This window comes from Marmota flaviventris, chromosome 10, assembly GCF_047511675.1.
Source record: "Marmota flaviventris isolate mMarFla1 chromosome 10, mMarFla1.hap1, whole genome shotgun sequence".
In the NCBI taxonomy this organism is placed as follows: Eukaryota; Metazoa; Chordata; class Mammalia; order Rodentia; family Sciuridae; genus Marmota; species Marmota flaviventris.
In genome coordinates, this window is record NC_092507.1 from 35,794,693 (window position 1) to 35,817,632 (window position 22,940).

At 44.4% G+C, this 22,940-nt stretch overlaps 1 protein-coding gene across 1 annotated transcript; it reads right to left on the reverse strand.

Moving 5' to 3' along the window:
- Positions 1 to 72: 72 nt before the first annotated feature.
- On the reverse strand, positions 73 to 22,753 carry Lrrc41 (leucine rich repeat containing 41). The gene is made up of 10 exons (XM_027937713.2): positions 22,507 to 22,753; positions 18,389 to 18,475; positions 17,676 to 17,746; positions 6,344 to 7,481; positions 2,763 to 3,023; positions 2,050 to 2,214; positions 1,857 to 1,955; positions 1,168 to 1,290; positions 858 to 933; positions 73 to 764 (listed from the first exon to the last, which is right to left on the reverse strand). The coding sequence occupies exons 1-10, from the start codon at positions 22,703 to 22,705 to the stop codon at positions 545 to 547; spliced, it is 2,439 nt and encodes an 812-aa protein (XP_027793514.1). The 5' UTR covers positions 22,706 to 22,753; the 3' UTR covers positions 73 to 544.
- Positions 22,754 to 22,940: the final 187 nt, after the last annotated feature.

Consider the following 22,940-nt stretch of genomic DNA (forward strand, 5'->3'; position numbering starts at 1 on the left):
AAAAGGGGCTACCTGCCCCAAGGGTCATGCTAAATTTTGTTCTCTGGGAGAAAATCATCAAGAAGGGCTGCATGATGTTTGCCCAAAATTTATTTTATAAGAAAAACTTTTCTGGTTAAAAAAAAGAAAGGAATAAAGGTATGAAAGGGACTGAGGCCTGGGAACAGTGTGGTAAGCCCATAGGGAAAAGGCCTGGTAGTAGGCATTCCTATACTTTTCTAAAGCCTGGGTACTTGCTTGAGGTGGGAAGGCAGGACCCCAGGAGGGGGCCATCCTCAGAGATAGTGATGACCACTATAACCTCTCGGCCAGGGTTCTCTGGTTTTGAGTAAGGGCCCCAAAGGCTCTAAACCCAGCTGTGAGAATGCCTTTGCTGGGCCCTGTCAAGGCCTCCAGAACCTCAGTGCCAGGGAAGATGGAAAAGAGAGGGAAAGGGTGGCAGAAAGAGAAAGACAGAACTAGTGATTGGGGATTCTGGGCAGCCCATGCCTCAGCCCCTGCAAGCTGATGGTACTGAGCATGGATCTGTGAGGTATGGGCCCCATCACATGGTGCTGACATAATCCGCGAAAGCCTGGGATGAGTCCCACGAGTCGCTGACCACGTGGCAGGTGGCCCGGAGCCGCCGGATAGCTTCCCTGGCTGTGACTGCATCCTGGTCCAGCCAGTTCTGGAAGAGACGCAGGTGACCAAAGGCTCCACGGCCCCAGCGCTCCAGCCGCTTGGCAAACTCCAGAAGCCCATCTGGCTTGATGCAGTTGGAACTGGTAGGGATAAGATAGATTAGATATCCAGGAAGCAATTCATCCCTGTTAGATATCCTGTGGTCCCATCCCTCCCTGCCCACTACCATGTACCTGATGTCCAGCTGACAGAGAGAAGAGGAAGAATCCTCTGAGAAAACATCTGCCAGGGCCAGCAGGCCAGCATTCCCTAGATAAAAGGGGAGAAGTGCCCATTACCTCTACCAAGAACAGGAATGTGGGTATTCCAACCTGACTCTGACCGGGAGAAGCCTAGCCTACCAGTTCCTAAAGCCCCAGCACATAAATGTTTATGCTCCAACCTTCCTATTCCCAGTGAAGAGGTTTGTGTCTATACCTAGTGAGTTTCTAGGTCAAAGGCCTGGCTCCTTTCCCCTCTCCCTCCCTAGGGTCTGGTCCCCACCCAGGCGGTTCCCTGGCAGCCGAAGGCCCTTCAGTGTCGAGTTGCCCTTCATAGCAGTCACCATCTCAGGCAGAAATTGGGCTGGGCGCTTCTCAAACAGACGGCAGAAGGAGAAGGTAATTTCTGTCAAGAGAAATTAGAGTAAATTCTAATGGTTATATTAGGACTGGTGTTGCCCCTCCTGCCCCAGGTGGCCCTAGCAAAGTATGCAAACATTTTATAGGAAACCCAGAAAGGGGAAGGAATTGTCCAAATCTGCAAGCAAGGCTGAAACTACATAAGGATTTAAATGAGAGAGTAAGCCTAAATGTTACTGCATGTACACTTCCCCATTCACTTCCTTCTTTCCTTCTGTATCCACTGACCACCCTCTTTGCAGGTGTGAAAATTAGAGACAAGGTTATGAGAGACTGGCATAGCACCTTTATTTATCCCCACCACCACTATTTCTGCCAAGCTCTGAAAAGTAAGAAATACTTTTGGGTGAGATACTCTAAAAGAGTAATTTCTCAGTGTTTGCAGAGGAGGAGTTGAGTTTGGGACTTTCAGAAGGAGGTTCATACAGGTTCTATGTTCTTTATAGTTGAGGATACAAGGTAAAGAAAAGAACACTGGTTTGCTCACTTAGTGAGACAGTAGCAGAACCACAATAAGAACAAAGATGTCTAGGTTCTGGAATAGGAACTCACCTTGAAGAGTCAGATTCTGTAGCAAAAAGAGCACCTCGCTCTGACAGTCAGCCAGATTCATGTCATGGAAGCTCAGCCTCTTCAGGGCTAGGTTGTACTCTGGATAGGAGACAAAGACCATGGGCCAACCTTAATGTTTCCAGAAAGCAATGCAAGATTCCTGCCTATACCTCTTCCACTGGCTGGATCCTACCTTTGAGTGTCTGCAACACAAGCCCAAAATCCTGGGGAGAGGCAAAGGTGGCACTATCCAGGGACAGCTGCTGCAGAGAACCTGAGGCCTTCAGAACAGAGCAAAGCAGTGGAGCTGGCTGGGCGCCTCGTGGAAATCCCATCTCCAGCTGCTCCAGACAGTTTTCTAGATGTGATAGGGAGAGAAGATTCTTACTGGTCATGTCTACATTTCTCCCATAGCAGGGCCCATTCCATCTTTAAAATATTCACTAAGAAAATCATTTATCTACTTGGCCTTGAGTTTCAGAAACTCTGCTAGGTTTTGGGAATAAAGCACTCAATAGGAGATTTGGCCCTTGCCCTCATAGAGCTTTTAGTCTAGGTAGACTAAACCACTCGGACACATGCAGATATAATAGGGTATGTACTGTTGGGGGATAAAAGTCGTAGAACTAAGGAAATGTGTAGCAGGGGGACCTAAACTGACCTGAAGGTCAGTTTGGTTCTTGGCTCAACTATGGCCAAGGTCACTCTTCTGGATTTATGGTGGTCTGGGCTCTGTCTAGCCCAAGGTTATCTTACAGAACTGTAGCCTCCAAAGAGGAAACAGATTACAGCTCAGCCAGGAGTGAGTGGAAGCTGATCTGGAGTGGAGGTCCTCCTCTCCTCCCCACACAAATGCACATGCATATTTGTGGAGATATGTGTGTGCATACACATGCAGTACTTCACCTGGTATCTCCTCATCTCCAACTATGTGGTTAGGGGGTCCTGCATTCCCTGGCACTGCAGGGTTGTCCCGTTGGCTTGGGTGATCAACACGAATAGAGAGGACCCGCAGCAAGGGCAGGGCTCGCACAATGGCACGTGTCAGCTCCAGGATGGGCAGTGGTGAGAACAGGTCACTGAGATGCAGGGCACGGAGGCGACATCCAGCCTGGCCTGACAGGGCCCGCAGGCTGTCCAGCAGGCGGAAGATGTTAGAACCCAAGCCTACAACAGGAAAAAGTCATGGGGGAGTGTCAATAGAGTTAACATTTAGAGACATTTAAATATTTCCATTACTACCAAATCCAATTTTTAAAAACAACTTGTCTCTCAATTATTTATCTGTCTTGCCTTTTTCCTCAGGGAACCAGCAAACTGATGCCTTCTGGGCTATGCCCTCAAATATCAGGGCAAGTCACAAAACGGAAGAAAAAAATATGGCAGGTGGCATGTACTAGCAGCAGAATGCCAGGTTCAGAGAGCAGTAAAGGTTTTCAGATTTCTGGGTTCCAAGTAGTTTTTTGAAGAAGCCTAGCCTTGGATAAAATTTTAGACAAAGAAGGTATAGCCAAGGGTTACAGCTAGAAGGCAAGGAATGACTTTGAAGGCTTCTCTGGCTAGATGGGGGCTCAAGAAACTGAGATCTAAAGGGTGGGAGAGTAGAGTCCATGTGAGAAGTCCTGAAAGCTAGGCTGAAGAGGTGGTTTGCTCTCCTATAGGCCATTGGGAACAGGTATAAACTGAGTAGCAGAGTAACGGTGACCCAATAGAGAATACATTAGAGACTCATTGAGTGGGATTGGGGTGGAGAAAGATAATCACATCTACATTGGAATATAGCTCAGTGGTAGAGTTCTTGTCTAGCAGGTTCAAAGCTCTGGATTCTATCCTTAGCACAGGAAGAAACTAAAATGAAATCCATGTTCCACAGAGTAAATAGGACCAGAAGGATCCTTGGAATCTGTTCCCTTCCGGACTGTGCTGATTACTGTTGATTTGTTTATTTATCTAAGTTTTATCCAGTAACTAAGTATGCAATGAGGTTTTTTTTTTTTTGCGGGGGGTGGGGTGTTAGACACTAGTAAGCAGCACATGTGATGGAACTGGGAAAGTAGAGTATGATGAAAGTACAAAGGTTTGGATACCTAACACCTAGTCTGCCTTATTATCAGTAAGGGCTTTCTAGTTGAGTCCTAAAGAATAAAGGAGACAGGTTAAGAAAAGAGAAGAGTGGTTGTGGCACAGAAAGGACATACAGAAGGTTAAGGAGTAACAGGTTCTAAGAACTAAAAAATACTTGTCACAGAGCTAGGGTTGTGGCTCAGTGGTAGAGTACTTGCCTAGCACGTGTGAGGCACTGGGTTTGATTCTCAGCACTGCAAATAAATAAATGAGCAAAATACCCATCAATATAAAAAAATTTAAAAATATTTTTATAGCTGGGTATGTAAAATATAAGGGAAGCATTCAAGATACAACTATAGAGGTAAGCAGGAGCGAAGACATGAATGACTCTTGAAGTAAAGTATGGGGATGTTCCATGGAAAGGTTTTTAGATAACTGACAAGTCATTCAAATCTGCAAGTTTAGAAGAATCCTTGTGCTGCTGTGCACAAGGGACTATAGAGAGGAGAACTGTTGAAATGAAACCAAAGTAAGGAATAATGGTAGCCTGAATGAAGGATGTAGGGGTAGAGAAATAAATGGATTTGAGAGAAAAATGGGACCTGATGACCAAATATATATGTAGTGGAGGCAGAATTCTGGTTTCATTGTACAATTAAGCCAACTCTGATATCACTGAGAACATAAGATTAATATATAGAAGGTACATCCAAGGTTAGACATGAATAAGGTGTTGTCAGTTTGATACATGGGTCTAGAAGCTGAGGAGGAAGATCTGGGTTAATTCATAGAATGAGGAATCATTGATAGTTGGCCACTGAAGCCACAGGAATGGATGAAATTGTCCTGGAAGGGTGTGTAAAGTGGGAGAACTGTGAGGAACTCAGAACATTAGTAGCATTTGGAGAGGGAAAACATTTGGATTGCTGAGGTAGTGGAAATACTTCACAAAGAAGATTATTAATAGCAATTGCTGCCAAGATACATGTAAGATGGAGATTGAAAAGTATACATTGCATCCAGTAACAAGGAACTTGGTGATCCAGGTCCTTTACAATATACGTGGAGATAGTACAAAGTGACTAAATTTGTGTTGAGCAGGAGAGAATAGGGGGTAGTTAAGAGGATATAGATGAAGAGAGATACAGTGGTAGTTTTTGGTGGGGAGACAGTGAAAAGAAGGGAGGCAGCATAGAATGGTTAAAAGCATAGGATTTTTTGGGGAGTGTACTGGGGATTAAACCCAGGGGTACTCAACCCCTGAGCCACATCCCCAACCCTGTTTATAATGATCCTTCTGCCTTAGGCTCTTGAGCTGCTGGGATTACAGGCATGCGCCACCACACCCATCTTACCCATAGGATGGTTATTAGGATTAAATTGTTATATTGAGGATACTTGAAATATGTCAAACATATACTAAATAGTATACAAAGGTTATTACTAAGGCATTTAGAAGCAAGTTTCTCTAAGAAGTTGGGAGAAATGGGTCCAGAGCGCTAATGGAAGAATTATTCTTAGTGTTCTTCACCTCTTCCCTTATGGTGAAGGAGAAAAGGATGAGAGTTTATGGACTGGTTAAAACTAAGCTGAAGGAGTTCAGGTGTGATGGCATCTATTTTCTTTTTGTGAAGTAGGAGGGAAAAGAGGAAGGGCTTGGAAATGGCAGAGTAGGAATGGGAGCTGCTATTACTAACTGGGTTCTTAAGAAGGTAATGCCCATGAATGTAGGCACCATGTGCACAGGTGTGTGACTATTCTCCAGCAGTGGGTAGCAGCATAGGCTGACTGCTTTTTTTAGCCAAAGTTGGAGTTTTACTAGCTGAGCACAGCAGGAGGGAAAGGACTGAGGACTGCCTTGCAATTTGCTGGTCTTATTTAAAAAAAAAAAGTGTCCCACACCACGTCTAGACAGATGCTTCAGTGTGACTAGTGGGATCCAAACCCTGGCTGGTTCTGCATACATTTTATTTTCCCACTTGCCTTTGGAATGCTTCTGGATCTAACTGACTTGTCTCACATTCCTCAGAATCCCTGCTTTCAACAATGAATCAAGCCTACAGACCTCATGTTCCTCTCTTAACAATGACAATCTGCTACCGTTTTGTTTTTATTGGGGGTTAAACCCAGACACATTCTACTACTATATCCCCAGCACCCCGTGCTCCTTTATAAAGTTTTGAGACAAGGCCTTAAACTTGGAATCCTCTGCCTCAGCCTTCCAAGTTGCTGGAATTACAGGTATGTGTCAACATGCCCAGCTTGCTACTGTTTTTGCGTTTGCCTTTTGCCCTCTGTGAAGCATACTGAACTACATTTCCAGCTTCCTGATCATATTCCCAGTTTCCCCCTAAGGATTAGGCACACAGCTAGTGCTGCTGGGAGATCCTAGCCCAAACCTGCCCCTCCAGAGTGCTCACCATTGTAGGAGAGTGTGAGGCTCTCCAGAGACACCCAGGAACTCAGCAGGTGGCATAGTGTCAGAGCTGCCTCCGTGGAGAGAGGAACTGTGAATAACTCCAAGGTGGAGATGCTGCGGAATCGTTGGGAGGCCTCCAGTGCTGGAAGCCCTATGCAGCTGGGATCTGATCCATCCAAAGCTCCACAAGCTACTTCCCCAATCTCCATTTCTTCACCATCCTCTTTCTCACCAGCCACAATAAAAACAAAGTCATACAGGTCTTCAGACTCTGCACCAGACCCCTGACGGGTGCGAGCACCCTTCTTTCCTGCAGCTCTCTTGAAACGCTTTAAGGGCTTAGGTTGTGGGGCTGAACTAGCTGGACCCCGTTTGGATGAGGATGTGGAAGAGGTGGCAGAGGAGGTGGTAGCTGGAGCAGAGGGTGGCCGCTTGGTACCAGGGGCCTCATGGGAGGTGGCTGGAGGGTGCAGCTCCCTCTTAGGGTCTGTCCCACCTGCTGTGAGGCTCTCCTGTGTGCTCCTGCGTGTTACCCGAGTGGCAGTTGCAGCTCTAGGCATCTGCTTGGCTTCACTCTTACGCCGGGTGGCCATGAGGGCTGCAGCACATCGCTCAGCAGCATCCCGGCGAGGCCTGCGTGAACCAAGCAATAGGGACCCTTCATCGCGGGATGGGGCCCTGCCTCGGGAGGCCTCTCCACAGAGGCGGCAGGGTGGGCCACCAGGGCCTGGCTGCCAGAAACCAGCACTCATGGTGAGGATAAGGATGAAAAGGGCCGACTCAGGCACAGGCCAGGAGTACAGCGACACTTGGCTGACAGCCCCATGGTGAATAAGCTGATGTAACAGCTGCCGAAGTGACTGCTGAGCAGCCACATCAGAGAAGAGCAGGTGGCGGAACTTGAGTGTGTGCAGGGAACTGGCCAGGGTCTCCAGAACCCTGCGGTTGGGCTCAGCCACTAGCTCAGTTGCACCCTGCAGCATGTTACAGATGGTGAGCTGTCGGACGTGGCGGGAGCTGTGCAGAAGAGGTGAGAAGCGTTGGTCACAAAGACGCCTATCAGAAGACACATCAATGGTTCCACGTAGAACATGGGAAAAAAAGGCCTCCATAAACTTGGCTCGCCAACAGGTAACACTCTGAAAACAGAAAACATGCCAGACAGCCATGATACTAAGAGTGCAATCCATGAAATTTATCCTAATTTCCTTCCAATAGCAAACTACTGAGCACTTACTGAGCCAGGCAATGTTCTACATGATACAAATTAATTAAATCACATCTTCGAAGTGTGTAGTATTACTATTAACCTCATTTTATAGATAAGAAAACCAAGACATTACAAAATAAATGAAAGGAGCACTTTAGTCAGGCACAGTGGTGTACACCTGTAATCTCAGCTACTCAGGAGACTGAGGCAGGAGGATCAGGAGCTTGGGGCCAGCCCGTGTAACTTAACACCCTGTCTCAAAAGGGGCTGAGGATGTAGCTGAGTGGTAGAGTGCACCTGGGTTCTATTCCCTGTATGGGGGGGGGGGGGAATTAGCTTTCCTATAGAATAAAGTATGTTGTGCTTGCCCGAGGAACAGAATAATTTTATTTTACTGTAGGCAAATCAAGTTGAAACTATTTTTGATGGTTTCCTAAAACTTTTGATGCAGGAATGCGTGTATGTGTGCTGGGGACTGAACTATGGGCCTCAGACATGCTAGGCAAGTGCTCTACCACTGAACTATATCCCCAGCCTAGAGTCATTTTCTTTTCATCAATTGAACTAAAAATCTAAACTGGGGGGGGGGGGGGGCACCAGGCACAAAGGGATTATCACTGGTAAGTAGAAATCAAGATCTGAGCCCTAGCTGGGGATGGTGACACATGCCTTTAATATCAGCAATTTTGGAGGCTGAGGCAGGAGAGTCTTGCAAGTTCAAGGGCAGCCTGGGCAACTTGGCACGACCCTGTCGCAAAGTAAAAAAGGGCTGAGGGTGTAGCTCAGTAGTAGAATTCCCCTGGATTAAATCCTTAGGACTATATACACAAAAATTTGAGCCCAGGAAATCTGATTTCAGAGACCATTCTTTATTTCTTTTTTTTTTTTTTTTTAAAGACAGGGTCTAAGTTGCTGAGGCTGGCTTCAAATTTGTGATCCTCCTGCCTCAGCTCACGAGTAGCTGGGCTAACAGGGGTATGCCACCACTCCTAACCAGACACCATTTTTTTTTTTTTTTTTTGCTGTATTGTCTCACAACTCACTCCTAATTGTATCTAGAACCTGACTGCATCTTTCCGATCTTATCACCACTAGTTTTGGTTAGCTCCTTATGATTATACACTTGACCACTTTATTAGCTTCCTGATTACTCTTTGTTCCCTTAATCCCTTCCCAAACTATTTTGCATGAGCCCACTGAAGTCCTCTTCATGAAATACTACTTCAAATGTATTATTCTGCTTTAAAATCCCAGTAGTTCCTTACAATCTAAAATTGCTTATGGCCTAAGCTGAAGCTGGCTTTGAACTTGCGAGCCTCAGCCTCCAGAGTTGCTTAGATTACAGATGTGCACAACCATGCTGGAGTTAACATGTCATTCTTTTTTTTTTTTTTTGGTCCCAGAGGTGCTTAGTCACTAAGCCACATCCCTACCCTTTTTTATTTTTTGAGACAGGGTCTCACAAAGGTGCTTTGAACTTTAAGCTTCTATAAGGCTGTTTAGTTTTGGGATTTCTCTACTTAAGTTTAAACTGTTGTACACTATTCCATGGTGTTTGATTTCTTAGCCTTGTAGATGTCTTAACTAGACGAGAAATTCCTGGTGAGAAGAATCAAATCTTAGATTTGTTTTCTCCAAGACAAGTTATTTACTTTGATGGACATGGAACTTCATCATTCTATTCTTTTTTAAAAAAAATATTTTTTTAGTTGTAATTGGACACAATACCTTTATTTTTATGTGGTGCTGAGGATTGAACCCAGGGCCTTGCACGTGCTAGGTGAGCGTTCAACCATTGAGCCACAACCCTAGCCCCCATCATTCTATTCTGATATGGGATTTTCAACCTTTGGCATATATAAGAATTTCCTACAGAACTTTTTTTTTTTTTTTAACCCGCCCCCCCCCAAACTCAAAATTCATATGTCAGGTATCCAAACTTGGTGATTCTATATGGAATATCTGAGGTAAGGTTCAGGCATCTTTAAAAAAAAAACTTGCCCCAGATGATTGAAGTGTGTCAGAGATTAGGAAGGACTTCTGCCTAATTCAAAAGGGCACTCTGAGACAAAGATGGATACCTATCCCCAGAATTTCTAACTAAAGACCATCACTAAGTCCTCATTCAATCTTAATGCAGGGGGAAGCCTGCCAAATTCAACATGGATCCCAGCTGTGACTATAGTGTTGACCCCTTTCCATCTATTTGATGTGGATACCGTCACCTACTTCATAAAAACTGTAAAATACAAAGTAAATGTTACTGCTGCTGTAGCTAAAGCAGCTAATTGCCCAGATGGACTTGCTTAACAGCAGGGTCCTTATTCAGCCCAAAGCAAAGGCAGTAAGGGCCAAAGGTTCCCAAGACCAAAAGTCAAAACACTTCTATTTGGTTCTTACTCTACATCCATATACTCCTCCATATCAGAGTAACCGCCCAATTAATGAGGTTTTCAGCAGGATGTAGGCCTCTACTCTCCTCTGGCAAGTGTCATTACTTTTGCCCTTGCCTCTGCCTGTTGTGATACTAATTAGGAATAACTTCCTCATGCTTGAGGTACCTGTGGCAGTAACAGAGAAGGTCCTTGTTCACCAGCAGCATGGTATTAGGAGCAGGAAAATATAGCTGGAAACCAGATCTCTGCTCAGCATCTTTTCGTCTTTTGATGGTACTGGGGCCTTATTGTATGCCAGTCAAGTGCTCCACCACTGGGATACATCTCTAGCCCCCCTGCTCGGTTTTGAGTGGAGGTATAAGAGTATTCCTAAGTTTTTCAGGTCCTATCTTTCCCACAGATTTGCTGGTCCACATGCACAGTCTTGAAAGACAGTGGCAGGTAACTATCAAGGCTTCAACTTCACATGAGATAGATATAAAATCTGGACCTTTACAAGATACTATGGTGGTTTCTGCATAAAGTGCATGGGGAAATGTAGGTTAGGTAACTACTAAATATTTACTGACATGTTAATGACTAATGAAGACAATGGTAAAGAATATTTGCAGGCTGGGGCTGTAGCTCAGTGGTAGAGCACTTGCCTAGCACGTGAGGCACTGGCTTCGATCTTCAACACTACATTAAAAAAATTAAAATACTTGCAACTGGAATGCCTCAAACATAACTGCAGTGAGAAGCATGACAGTGATAGGGAACGTGCTCTCTAGAGCCAGAGTCCTTCAACTTGAATTCTGGGTCTGCCATTCACTTCAGGCATTATAGGTATACATAATAGTAGGATTCATTGTCACATATTCTTATATGCCCAAGTAGTAAGCTATTTCACTGAGGTCTTTTTACCTTTGTTATCTGTAAAGTGAAGGAGATAAATATAACAATGTCATAGGGCTGTTGTGAGGGTTAAATATGTAAAGTTAGCTATCTCAGTGGCTTCTTTGTCATGAATGAATCCACAAGCAAAGAACAGTTCATGGCATTTTATTCCACCACCATTTTTTAAATATTTTATTTTAGTTGTAGTTGGACACAATACCTTTATTTAATTTTTATGTGGTGCTGAGGATGGAATCCAGGGCCTCGCACGTGCTGATCTACAATTCCAGCCCCTCCACCACCACTTTTTGGAAGAATCTATGTTAAAATGTCAAAGCTGAAAAATACATGACTTAGACCAAGTTATTCATTTTGTGAACTATAGCTCAGATAATGCAAAGTGACTTAAACACTTTGTTTTGTGGGAGGGTAAGGGAAATGAGGCACTGCCAATGAGAAATGAGAAGTGACACCTGCTCACCAACACAATAATGGTCAATTCTCAATGGGCTGGCAGCTCAGGCACTGGTGGGGAAGGAGGTAGCATGTGTACAAACTAGGGAGGGCTAATTTTTCTGTTTTTTGGTACCAGGGATTGAACCCATGGGCACTTAACCACTGAGCCACATCCCCAGCCCTATTTTGTATTTATTTAGAGACAGAGTCTCACTGAGTTGTTTAGTGCCTTGCTTTTGCTGAGGCTGGCTTTGAATTCATGATCCTCCTGCCTCAGTCTCCTGAGCCACTGGGATTATAGGCATGTGCCACTGTAGCTGACTTTTTTTTTTTTTTTTTTTTAAAAGACAAGGTCTCACTATGTTGCTCTGGCTGGTCTTAAACACATGGACTCACAATTCTGCTTCAGCCTCCCAAGTAGCTGGGATTATTTATAGGTGTGCGCCACTTCACCCAGCTACATAGTTTTTTTAAATGGATTTTTTTGTGTGTGAGGGGGTGTTGGTACTGGGGATTGAACTCAGGGGGCCATTTACCATTGAGCTATATCCCCAGTCCTTATTAAGTTGCAGAGGCTGGTCTTGACATCTTCCTGCTTATCCTCCTGAGTTGCTGGGGTTAAAGGCATAAATCACTGCATTAAATATTTTCTTCTGCTAAATTTTTAGAGCCACCAAATGTTCATAAGCTTGTAAAGACAAGTTTTGTTTTTGGAAAGATAAAGAAGCAGACCAAAAAGTCATGTGTAAACCAACTCTAGAGTATATATGTACATGTGAATAGTTACATTTTTTTTTTTACAACATTGAGACAATTTTGAAGTTTCAAATGCTGGATTTTTTTTGACCACTACACCACCATATACATATGTATATACGTGAGGTACTGGGGTTTAACCCACAGGTACTCTACCCCTGAGCTATACCCCCAGCCTTTTTATTTTTTATTAATTTTTTTTTTTTGGGGGTACTAGGTATTGAACTCAGGGGCACTTAACCACTGAGCCACATTCTCAGCCCTTTTTATTTTTCATTTTGAGACAGGCCCTCAGCCTCCTGAGTTGATGGAGATTACAGGCATGTATCACAGTGCCCAGCTATACCACCATGTATTTAAATATTTATTTATTTATAGTTGTAGATAGGACACAATATCTTTATTTATTTTTATGTGGTGCTGAGGATTGAACCCAGTACCTCACTCATGCGAGGCAAGTGCTCTACCACTGAGCAATAACCCCACCCCAGTATTTAAATATTTTTAAAATTATTATTATATATATTTTTTTTCCCTTGGAAACTGGGTCTCTTTGGAAACTATGTGCTCAGGCTGGTCTCAAATTTTTGGGCTCACATTCTGCTTCAGCCTTCCAAGTAGCTGGGACAACAGGTGTGTGCCACCATGCCCAGTTAAACATTTTTAGAATGTGATTTTAATTTGAAAATATAGATGTACCTTATTAATAATTCACCTAATATTGTTTTTAACTATACTGGGGATTGAACCCCAGGGACACTTTACCACTGAACATGATTCTCCTGCTTTAACATCCCAAGTAGCTAGGACTCCAGGTGTGCACTATCATGTCCATGTTTGAACTTGCAATCCTCCTGCCACAGCCTCCTGAGTCTCTGTGATTATAGACATGCACTACCACACCCTGTTTTACTTTCCTTTTTTGTTTTTTTAAACATCAATGGGACTAAATGTTCACTTTATTGGAGATTTTTGTGTATTTTATGATTTGTCCAGATCTTTTCTATTTATTTGTTTATTTTTTTGGGTATTGGAGATTGAACTCAGGGACACTCAATCACTGAGCCACATATCCAGCCCTGTTTTATATTTTTTAGAGACAGGGTCTTACTGAGTTGCTTAGTGCCTCACCATTGCTGAGGCTTGCTTTGAACTCACGATCCTCCTGCCTCAACCTATTGAGCTGCTGGGATTATAGGCATGTGCCACGTGCCTGGCAATTTTTAAATTTATTTTTGCTGTACTGGGGATTGAAGTCAAGGACTTGCACATGCTAGACAAGCATTCTACCATGAGCTATATCCATTTTTCTTTTTGTGGTACCAGGGTTGAACCCAGCGGCACTTAATCACTGAGCCACATCCCCAGCCCCCCTCCTTTAAAAATATTTTTTTAGTTATAGATGGACACAATACCTTTATTGTGTTTATTTTTTCATGTGGTGCTAGGGATTGAACCCAGTACCTCATGCATGCTAGGTAAGCACTCTACCACTGAGCCACAACCCTGGCCCCCAGCCCCTTTTTTAAAATATTTAGAGACAGGGTCTCCCTGAATCTCTTAGTGCCTAAGATGCTGAGGCTGGCTTTGAACTTGTGATCCTCCTGCTTCAGCCTCCCAAGTGTGGGAGGGTTTACAAGTGTGCGCCATTGTGCCCGGCTGCTTTTTTTTTTTTTTTTTTTTTTTAGTTAAGGTTTTACTAAATTGCTCTAGTTGTCCTCAAACTTGTGATTCTCCTGCTTTAACATCCCAAGTAGCTAGGACTCCAGGTGTGCACCACCATGTCCAGCTTCTAAAACTTTACTTTTTAAATTCTATTTGGATGTTTTCTTTTTCTCTGCATCCTTTTGTCTTGACAATATTGTTTATTTGCTTTTTAAATTTTGTTTATGGTGTTGGCCTTTTATGTGGTTAAATTAGTCCATATATTCTTTCCTGGGGCTTCAAACATGTTAGACAAATGCTTTATCACCTGAGCTACTCCTCCAGCCCCATATTATTTTTCTTTTGCCCATTTAATAATTAGCACTCTGCATTTTGAGATTAGAAACTGAGTCACCTTTATTATTTTTTAGTTGTTTTGTGCTTTTACTTATTACAATTTAATCTTTAATCAAATAGAAATTATTTGAGCACGTTGAAAATGAGGCACTAAATTTTTTCTGAATGGTTAACCAATTGCTAAAGAACCATTTATTGAATCACCCTTCATTTCCCCACTGCTTTATTACCAGTGTATCTACTGTATCACATAGATCTCTCTATGCACACTAGTACTCCATAGTTTGAAATACTACTTTTTAAAAAAGTTTTTTAGTTGCAGATGGACACAATACCTTTTTTTATTCATTCATTTTTATGTGGTACTGAGGATCAAACCCAGTACCTCACACGTGCTAGGCAAGTGCTCTACCACTGAGTCACAATCCCAGCCCCATAGTTTGAAATATTCCTTTTTTTAAAATAAATTTTTTTAGTTGTAGATAAACATAATACCTTTATTTTTTTTTAAATATTTATTTTTCAGTTTTTGGTGGACACAACATCTTTATTTTATTTTTATGTGGTGCTGAGGATCGAACCCAGCGCCCTGCGCATGCCAGGTGAGCGTGCTACGGCTTGAGCCACATCCCCAGCCCCATACCTTTATTTTTATGTGGTGCTGAGGATCAAACCCAGGACCTCACACGTGCTAGGCAAGTGCCCTACCACTGAGCCACAATCTCAGCCCCATAGTTTGAAATAGTCTTGCTTTTAAATGATATATTGGACCTAGCATAGGTTCTCAATAAGTGGTGATTTTTGTGTGTGGTTCTGGGGATCAAACTTAGGACGTTGCACACACTAGGCAAACACTCTACCACTGAGCCACACCCCCAGTCCTTGATAAGTGTTTCTGAGTCATGAATAAGTAAGATGAAAGTTTCTGTCATGCAGAAGTGGGAAGCAGAAGACATCTGGAATAGATCTGCTCCAAGCCAGGACCTCTGCCTAAGTAACTTTTATGTCACTAAGCTCGGGCACCCTAAATGTTCTGAAATGCTTTGAGCCAAGAAAACAGGATAACAAAAAATTTTTCAGGCATCTTGAGATAATGTTGAATAAAGAAAGCCTTCACCCAGTTATCCTATTCCTCAGCATATACCCAAAGGACTTAAAATCAGTATACTATAGTGACCCAGCCACATGAATGTTCACAGCAGCTGTATTCACAACAGCTAAGCTATGGAACTAACCTAGGTGTCCCTCAGTTGATGAATGGATAAAGAAAATGTGGTACATATACCCAATGGAACATTACTCAGCTGTAAAGAATAAAAGTATGGCATCTGCTGATAAATGGATAGAACTGGAGACTGTTGTGCTAAGTAGTGCTAAGTAAAATAAGCCAATCCTAAAAAAATCTAAGGCCTAATATTCTGATATGTGGATGCTGACTCACAATGTCTGTGTGTGGGGGGAGTTCCACTGGATTGGACAAGGGAGAATGGGAATGGGAAAGACAGTAGAATGAATTGGATACAGCTTTCCTATGTTCATATGAATACATGGCCACTGATAACTCCACATTATGTATAACCACAAGAATAGGAAGTTATACTCCATGTATGTATAATATGTCAAAATACATTCTACTCTCATGTTTAAGTAAAAATTTTTTTAAAAAGCCTTCTCTAAGAGAAAGATATTATAATATTCATCACCTGCTGGTTAACCATACTACTTGTGAAATACAGGGACAAAGGGAATCTGATGTTACTGAAAGATGGCAGAAAGCCATTACTGTTTTCTACTATTCTTACATACACTTCTTTTCTTCATAAGGCCTAGTATCTGAGGATTTTGATGGGCCTCAGTGTCATTACGCTGAATACCAATGGTTTCAGTCCAGATCTGGAAGTGAAAAAACTGAAGGATATAGGACTGAATGTTACTGAATCCAGTGCAGCACCAGAAATTTAAAATTAAATTTCCAATTTTTAAATCTCTTTGTCATTTGGCCTCATTAATCAAATAAATTTCAGCTGCAATACTATTTTCTAAGAAAGACTTTTTTCCTTTACCTTCTTCTTCCTGCTTCCTTGTTTCATAGCAGTATCCTATCATCCGTGATCTATTTGTAGATTTCCCCACAGTTCAAGATGAGGAACTATGTCTGCACTTATGACAGCTAGGTAAGATCTGGTATGTGTGGGGGCTGGGGTTGTGGCTCAGTGGTAGAGTGCTTGACTAGGACAGGTGAGGTCCTGGATTTGATCCTCAGCACCACATAAAAACAAATAAACAACAAATAAATAAAGGTTAAATTCTTAAAAAAAAAAGAAAACATCTGATATGTGGTTAAGTTTTAATAAATATTCATTTAAGCTAGATCATTTCTGTCACTTAATCATGGAGCAGCAAAAGATAGTCTGCTTAAATAAAAACTCCAATGATTTATATCTGAATCAGCAAATAACAGAATCTCAATGTTAAAAGGAGTGCTAAAATTCATCCTGTCCAACCCCTTTTATAATGCTGAATTCCCTATAAAACACCCTTATCTAGTAGTTATCCACATACTCTTTGAATACTTAGTGATGGGAAGCTTATTATCTCTGTAATTTGCTTGTTTCATCACCAATTTTACCTTTAATTTGGTAAAAGTGTGTTGTTCTCTAGCATTCATCCAGAACCAGTCTATTAACCCCTTTCAGGTGATAGCATTCATGTATTTCAAGATGGTGCATGTTTCCCAAGTTGTCTCTTTTTCAGGAATAACATCTTCCAAATGTGCCTCACACAAAGTGCTTGATTTCTTTCTCTATACTCCAGGAATAGATACCCTGACCATTACAGAGCCAGGCAGGACTATGGTCCCCCTTGTGTTTCAGCCTATATTATATTTACATTAGTTCACACAGCTCAGGGTATAGTCATTATGAATGGCTTCAGCACACTGCTGGCTAAAGCCCCTTTATATATATATATATATATATATTTTTTTTTTTTTTTTTTTTTGGTACTGAGGATTGAACTTGGGGGCACTCAACCACTCAGTCACATCCCCAGCCCTGTTTTGTATTTTATTTAGAGACAGGGTCTCACTGAATTGCTTAGCACATTGCTTTTACTGAGACTGGCTTTGAACTTGAAATCCTCCTGTCTCGGACTCCTGAACTGCTGGGATCACAGGCGTGTGCCACTGCACCCAGCAATATTTTTTATATAAACTGCTTCTAGCCCAGACTATTTTATCCTCTACCCTTGAGGCCACACAATTAGAAATTTTTTGATTCATTCAAGAATTGGTTTGTTTTGTTAATTACATTTAATTATTTGACCACTATACCAACTCTGTCCAGAACTCTAGGAATTCTGGCTCTGTTGTCTGTTGTGGTCATATCCTTCCCAGTTTTGTGTCCTTTGGTAACATGGTGGGCAAACAATTTAGTGGCAAATGCCAAATGAGCCAAAACTTGTGACAAACCATCTGAGCCCTCATCCCAAATCCATTTCATCCCTTTCCCTGAACTCTACCAGTACCTGACTTGTGTTTACATGCTGTTCCTGTTTACATGCTTGTTTACACGCTCTGTAATTTGCTTATTCTTCCTGTGGAAGATTAGGCTAGAGTTCTACCTGGTACCTTAACTTACTTCCAAACTGGAAGGCCTTGTCTTCATCAGCTCATCCCACAGACGACGCCAGATAGCCTGAGTGGAGAGACCTGTAGACAGAAATAGCACACTTACTTGGCTGCTTGCTGGCCACCATAAGTGAAGTACATCAGCCTTTCATGTTGTCCTCCGGCTTCACGAGTAACATGACAGAGTGGTTAAGAGCACTGGCCCTAAAGACAGGCTGCCAAGGTTTAAATATCAGCAAACTATACTGTAGCTGTATGATGTTGGGCAAGTTGATTTCCCTATACCTCAGTTTCCTCATTTGTAAAATGTAATTAGTAATTTCACAGCATTGTTGAAAGGAGTAAATTAATTAATGAATTTCTCTAGAATAATACTTGGCACATCAGAGTTAGATAAATATTAATCCGTTAACAGATGTGTCCCAATGAGGAGAGGCAGCTTGGTAAAACAGACCATAAAAGATTCAGAAGATCTAGGGTATAGTCCTAGCTTTGGTATTAATTATGGTGTGCCTGTATTTCATTTTTATCAGAATAACAGAGATCATATACTTGTTCTGTGTTTCACAGGACACTGCAGGGAATCATAAGAAAGTAAGAATGAGGGAACTTTTTGAAAAGCATAAAGTTCTATGCAGCCATCAATGTATAATATTTACCTGAAGAACATCAGGGTACCATGTTCACAATCACTTATTGAGAAAGAGACAGAAAGATACTCACCTTTCTTAAGGGCAGTTTCCTCAATCCTCTCCAAGTAATATATATTGAGCAGAGGTAAGATGCTTTGAAGTATTGGGCCTGGGAGGGCTACAAAAACCAAAACACAGAAAGTTTACTTTTCCCTCCCCCCAGGGTTCCAAGAATTATATATTCTATTGGAAAGGAAAACAGAAGAGTAGACTTCTCATATGATACATGGAACCTGGAAAAGCTAACTTAAGTCTCGTCTAAACTCTGGTCCACGTGTCTTCAGTCACTCAGTTGACAGCTGGAATTTCAGGGGTAAGAGTGCGATAATCTCACAAAACAAGCTGGAGCTGGTCAGTTCACTTGTACACAAGCATAACAAAAACATTCTGCATTCAAAAGATCCTATTGAGGCTAGCATGCATGAAGTCCTGGGTTCATTTCCACTTCACAAAAAATATCCTACTGAATATGTGTGATAAAAGCTTCTTCACAATCTTCCCTACTAACTTGAGCTCCCTGCTTTGCCACCTATATTTCAGTCACATTAAATTACTTTTTTACCTATGCATATTTTGCTGCTTTCTGCCTCTGTGCCTTTGTCACACTGTTCTCTCCAACAGGAATGTCCTTGCCACTTTCAGGGAATCAACCAATCATCTTTCCACTGTCACAAGTCCTTTATTAACTTTTCTGAATTCCCTTCCCATGGACCACAATTCCCTTACAGACTGACCACTTCCATCCTTTGGGTCACTGCTATAACCTGAACTAGTACTTTTCTATGAAGAATAAAGACAATCTCTTTACTCTAAATTTACTGCGCCGGGTCTGGTGGTGCATGCCAGGAATCTCAATAACTCACAAGGCTGAGGCAGGAGACTGCAAGTTCAAGGCTAACCTGGGCAGCTTAGTGAGACCCTGTCTCAATAAGGGCTGGGGATGTAACTCTGTGGTAGAGCAGCATAGAACAACAACAAAACAACCAAACTGGCCTTGTCAGCTCTCTTTCTGGGAGGGATTGTAGTATAGTGCCTAAAGACTTTAGTCTCTAGACTTGGAAATCTGGGTGAAATCCTGACTGATTACTTAGTTAACTGTGAATTCTTAGACTATGTAACCTGTTTAAGCATCAGCTTCTGCAATTTTATTTTACTTATTCTCTGTGGTTCTGGGAATCAAACCCAGGGCCTCATACTTGATAGGCAAATGCTCTACTACTGAGCCACATACCCACCCAGCTTCCTCAATTTTAAAATGAAGATCATAATGACTACTTCATGATATTATAAGATTAAATGCCTGGCCATAATAAACTCACTAAATACTGGCTATTAATATGTCAATATCATCTCTGTACTAGCAAGAATGAGTCTAAAATCTTGGAGTATAATGGCTCGCCATTCCATGATTTACTTTTTTTTTTTGGTACCGAGAGTTGAAGTCAGGGGCACTCAACCACTGAGTCACGTCCCCAGCCCTATTTTGTATTTCATTTAGAGACAGGGTCTCACTGAGTTGCTTAGCACCTTGTTGTTGGTGAGGCTGGCTTTGAACTTGAAATCCTCCTGTCAGCCTTCCTAGCTGCTGAGATTACAGGTGTGCACCACCCTGTCTGGCCCATGATCCACTTTTAATTTTACTTGTAAATAACTGAATCTTGAAATTCAAGAGTCTGAAAGTATTAATTCCCTATATTATTGCACTAATAGAGGCCATATCAACTATCATCTGGATTAACTGCCCTTCTTGACTTCAGTCTCTCTCATGTCTCTCTGCATCCTAATCTTGGTGGTGACATTCCCCTCTTCAAAACCCTCAAAGGCTCTCTAATGCACTCAAGATTCAAAGTTTAAATTTCGTATACTGACATTCAAGGTATATGCCTTACTGTACTTAAGTTTCTTCATACTACCTTTTTCCCATTGCCTCTACTCATGCCTCCTTTCACAAATCAGTGTTAAGTCTGCTACCTCCAGGAAGGCTTTTCTGGCTGTATCTTAGCTCACACTGGGGACTCAATCAGTAATAATGGTGAAGGCATGAACAGCAGAAGTGGGAGAAGGAAAAAGAGGAAAAAGGAGATTCAGGAAACTGTCATCTGTTTGGGGAGAAAAAAGCAACATAGAAGTTCCTCCAGAGCCTTATACCTTTTTCCTCAAATCTGCTCCCCTCTGTCTACCCACTCCTTCTCAAAGCCACAGAAATGTTCATTCTCTTATTACCCATAAACTCTGCTCCTCCCTTCCCCATTCTTCTTAAGCTAGGTTCTTCCTTGCTTCCTTCCAGGCTATACCTTTCTTTAATGCTTCCTCCTCCCAACTTAGAGCCTTCATACTCAGTCTTCTTGCCTTCTAGCCAGAATTAGCATCCCAGAAGTTCTGGGCTGATGCAGATAGATCTTTCACATTCCCAGGACTTTTCTGAGTTCTTGCTCAGCTCCACTGACGCTTTTCTTCCATTCCCTTGGGTCAGCCTGACCTTTCTCAGCTGCTGGCACAGGGCCTCCACAATCCCCTCCCCACAAGGGACCTGAGGACTCCTTTACAGGAGGGAACTTGGGTCTCTTTAGTATTGGTGGCCCACTCCCACCACCAAGCGCCTCCCTGGCCACTCTCCAAATTCCAGGGCCTTTTCCAGAGGCCACCTCTTCATGGTGTAACCCAAACCCCTACCCTGGGGCCCCAAGCCTCCACACCTGACCTGACCAGCGTCTTTCTCCTGGCAAAGATGCTGCCACCACCCCAGAGGCCTCCTGGTAAACCCCTCCCCCACACGCTCCAAGGCCCAGGGCCTCTTCTTCTCAGCACCCCCCCCCCCTTGACCCCTGCCCTGTCCGGGCTCCCTGTCCTGGCCTGAGACCTCCTCATCGACTTCAGCCTGCCTCTGAACCCCACCCCCTCACACCACCAGTCTGTCAGGCCCAAGGCCTCTGTCCGGGTGCAGCCAGGCCTGCTTCGCAAGGCCCTCACTTTCCCCTCTCACTCTCTACTACCAGTCCTCACTGCTTCCCTCCTCAGAGGCCAAGCAGCAGCTAGCGGTACCCAGCCCACAGCACGGTCTCTGCGTGCCCATCTGATAGCATGCCTCCTCTCCGCCCCTACCAGGCCCACCAGCCCAACTAGTCGGTTCTTCCTTCCCAGACGCTCACCCTGGCGCCCCAGGCCGCCGGCCCACCCTCCTCCGAGGCTCGGCCCTGCACCACCTCAGACCTGGAGCCTCTGTTCACTCGCGTTCGGACCAAGGCCTCTTAGCCGCGACGCGCCCCCTCCTATTCCAGCCCATCAGTCGGGGCTCCCCAGGCCATCGCCCTGCCTGGGGCCTCCTCGGCCCTTCCGCCGGCAAACCCGCGAGCCTTCCTCGCTGGCTGAACCGCTCTGGGCCCCCTCCACCCGCTCTCCACCCTACCTAGCCGCTGAGGCCCATCCCTGTGGCCTCCGGTGCTCTCAGTTCTGCGGGTCACTCGATCGCTCGGTCAGTTTAGCAGAGGCCCCGGTCGTCGGTGCGCTCCGGTCAGCCCTGGGCAGCCAGACAGGCCGCGGGCGCAGAGCCTTTCGGCCTCTCCCCAGCCCCTAACCCTTGCTCTTCAACCCGCTGTTCCACCCACTCCCATCGGCTTAGCCTCCAAGTCTCGGCACCCGGCACCCGTGATGTGCCCAGCAGACACCAGAGGCCACAGGCAGTGAATCAGTTCAGGTGGCCCGGGGCCTGGCCTTCTTGCCTCGGGCCAGGCCTGCCATCCTCGGTCCCCTGCCCCTGCCCTGGTTGGCCAAAACACCTCTGCCCGTCGGTTCGACATCCGAGATTCTTCAGCGGTCTAGCCGGGTGTCAGTTCGGTGCTTGCGGCTCTGGCCCGTCACTCCCGCCTCTGTCGCCCAAGTCCTGCCGGCTTTGCCCTAATCTGGGCCTCCTGGCCTTGCCCCCGGCGCCCCCCGGCCAGGCCACCGTGAGGGTCCACTTGCTCATTTGGTCTCGGTCTTTACTCTGTCCAACCCTGTCAGTCACAGAATTCAAGTTCCGACCCAACAATCTAGCTTCTAGTGCCCCGGGCTGGGCCTTGCCCGGGGCCTCCCGGCCTCGCCCCCTTCGCCCCCTGGCCGCTGGGCCGCCCCCGCTCGGTGCCAGAGGTAGCCCCTCACCCCGCGACTTACCCCACACCCCGCTCTCCAGAACCCCCATATGGGCGCTCACCGCCCGCCCGCACAGCTCGAACAGGGCGGGGGGAGCGCTGGGGCCCGAGGCCGAGCTCTTCGCTGGCGCCGCCTCCCGGGACGTGGCCTCCATGGTCGTTGCCGCCGCTACCTCACAGAACCAGCAACTCCGGGCGCGCCAGGCCTCGGGCGCCGCCATCTTGGGGAGGTGCGCGAGCCCGAGGGTGGCACCCTCTGGCCGCCATCTTGAAAAGGTCAGCAGTTAGGACAGCTCCACAAGCGATATGGGTAAGAAAGGGAAATACGCTAGAGGAATGTCGAATAAACTAGCACAGTTTCCAAGTCTCTTAGAAGCTAATCTTTTAAATAAACTCTTGTATCAGTAAACTTGGATCTGGAGTAACTAAGGGGATGTTTCTTAGCAAAGCCGCTTT

Bases quoted from the DNA above. Each gene is read 5' to 3' on its own strand.
- Lrrc41 (XM_027937713.2), bottom strand. From the start codon at position 22,705: ATGGCGGCGCCCGAGGCCTGGCGCGCCCGGAGTTGCTGGTTCTGTGAG. The intron at 17,747-18,388 runs GTGAGTATCTTT...TTCTGTCTACAG, and splicing joins GGAAACTGCCCTTAAGAAAG to GTCTCTCCACTCAGGCTATC. The intron at 2,215-2,762 runs GTGAAGTACTGC...TATCACATCTAG, and splicing joins TGGAGATGAGGAGATACCAG to AAAACTGTCTGGAGCAGCTG.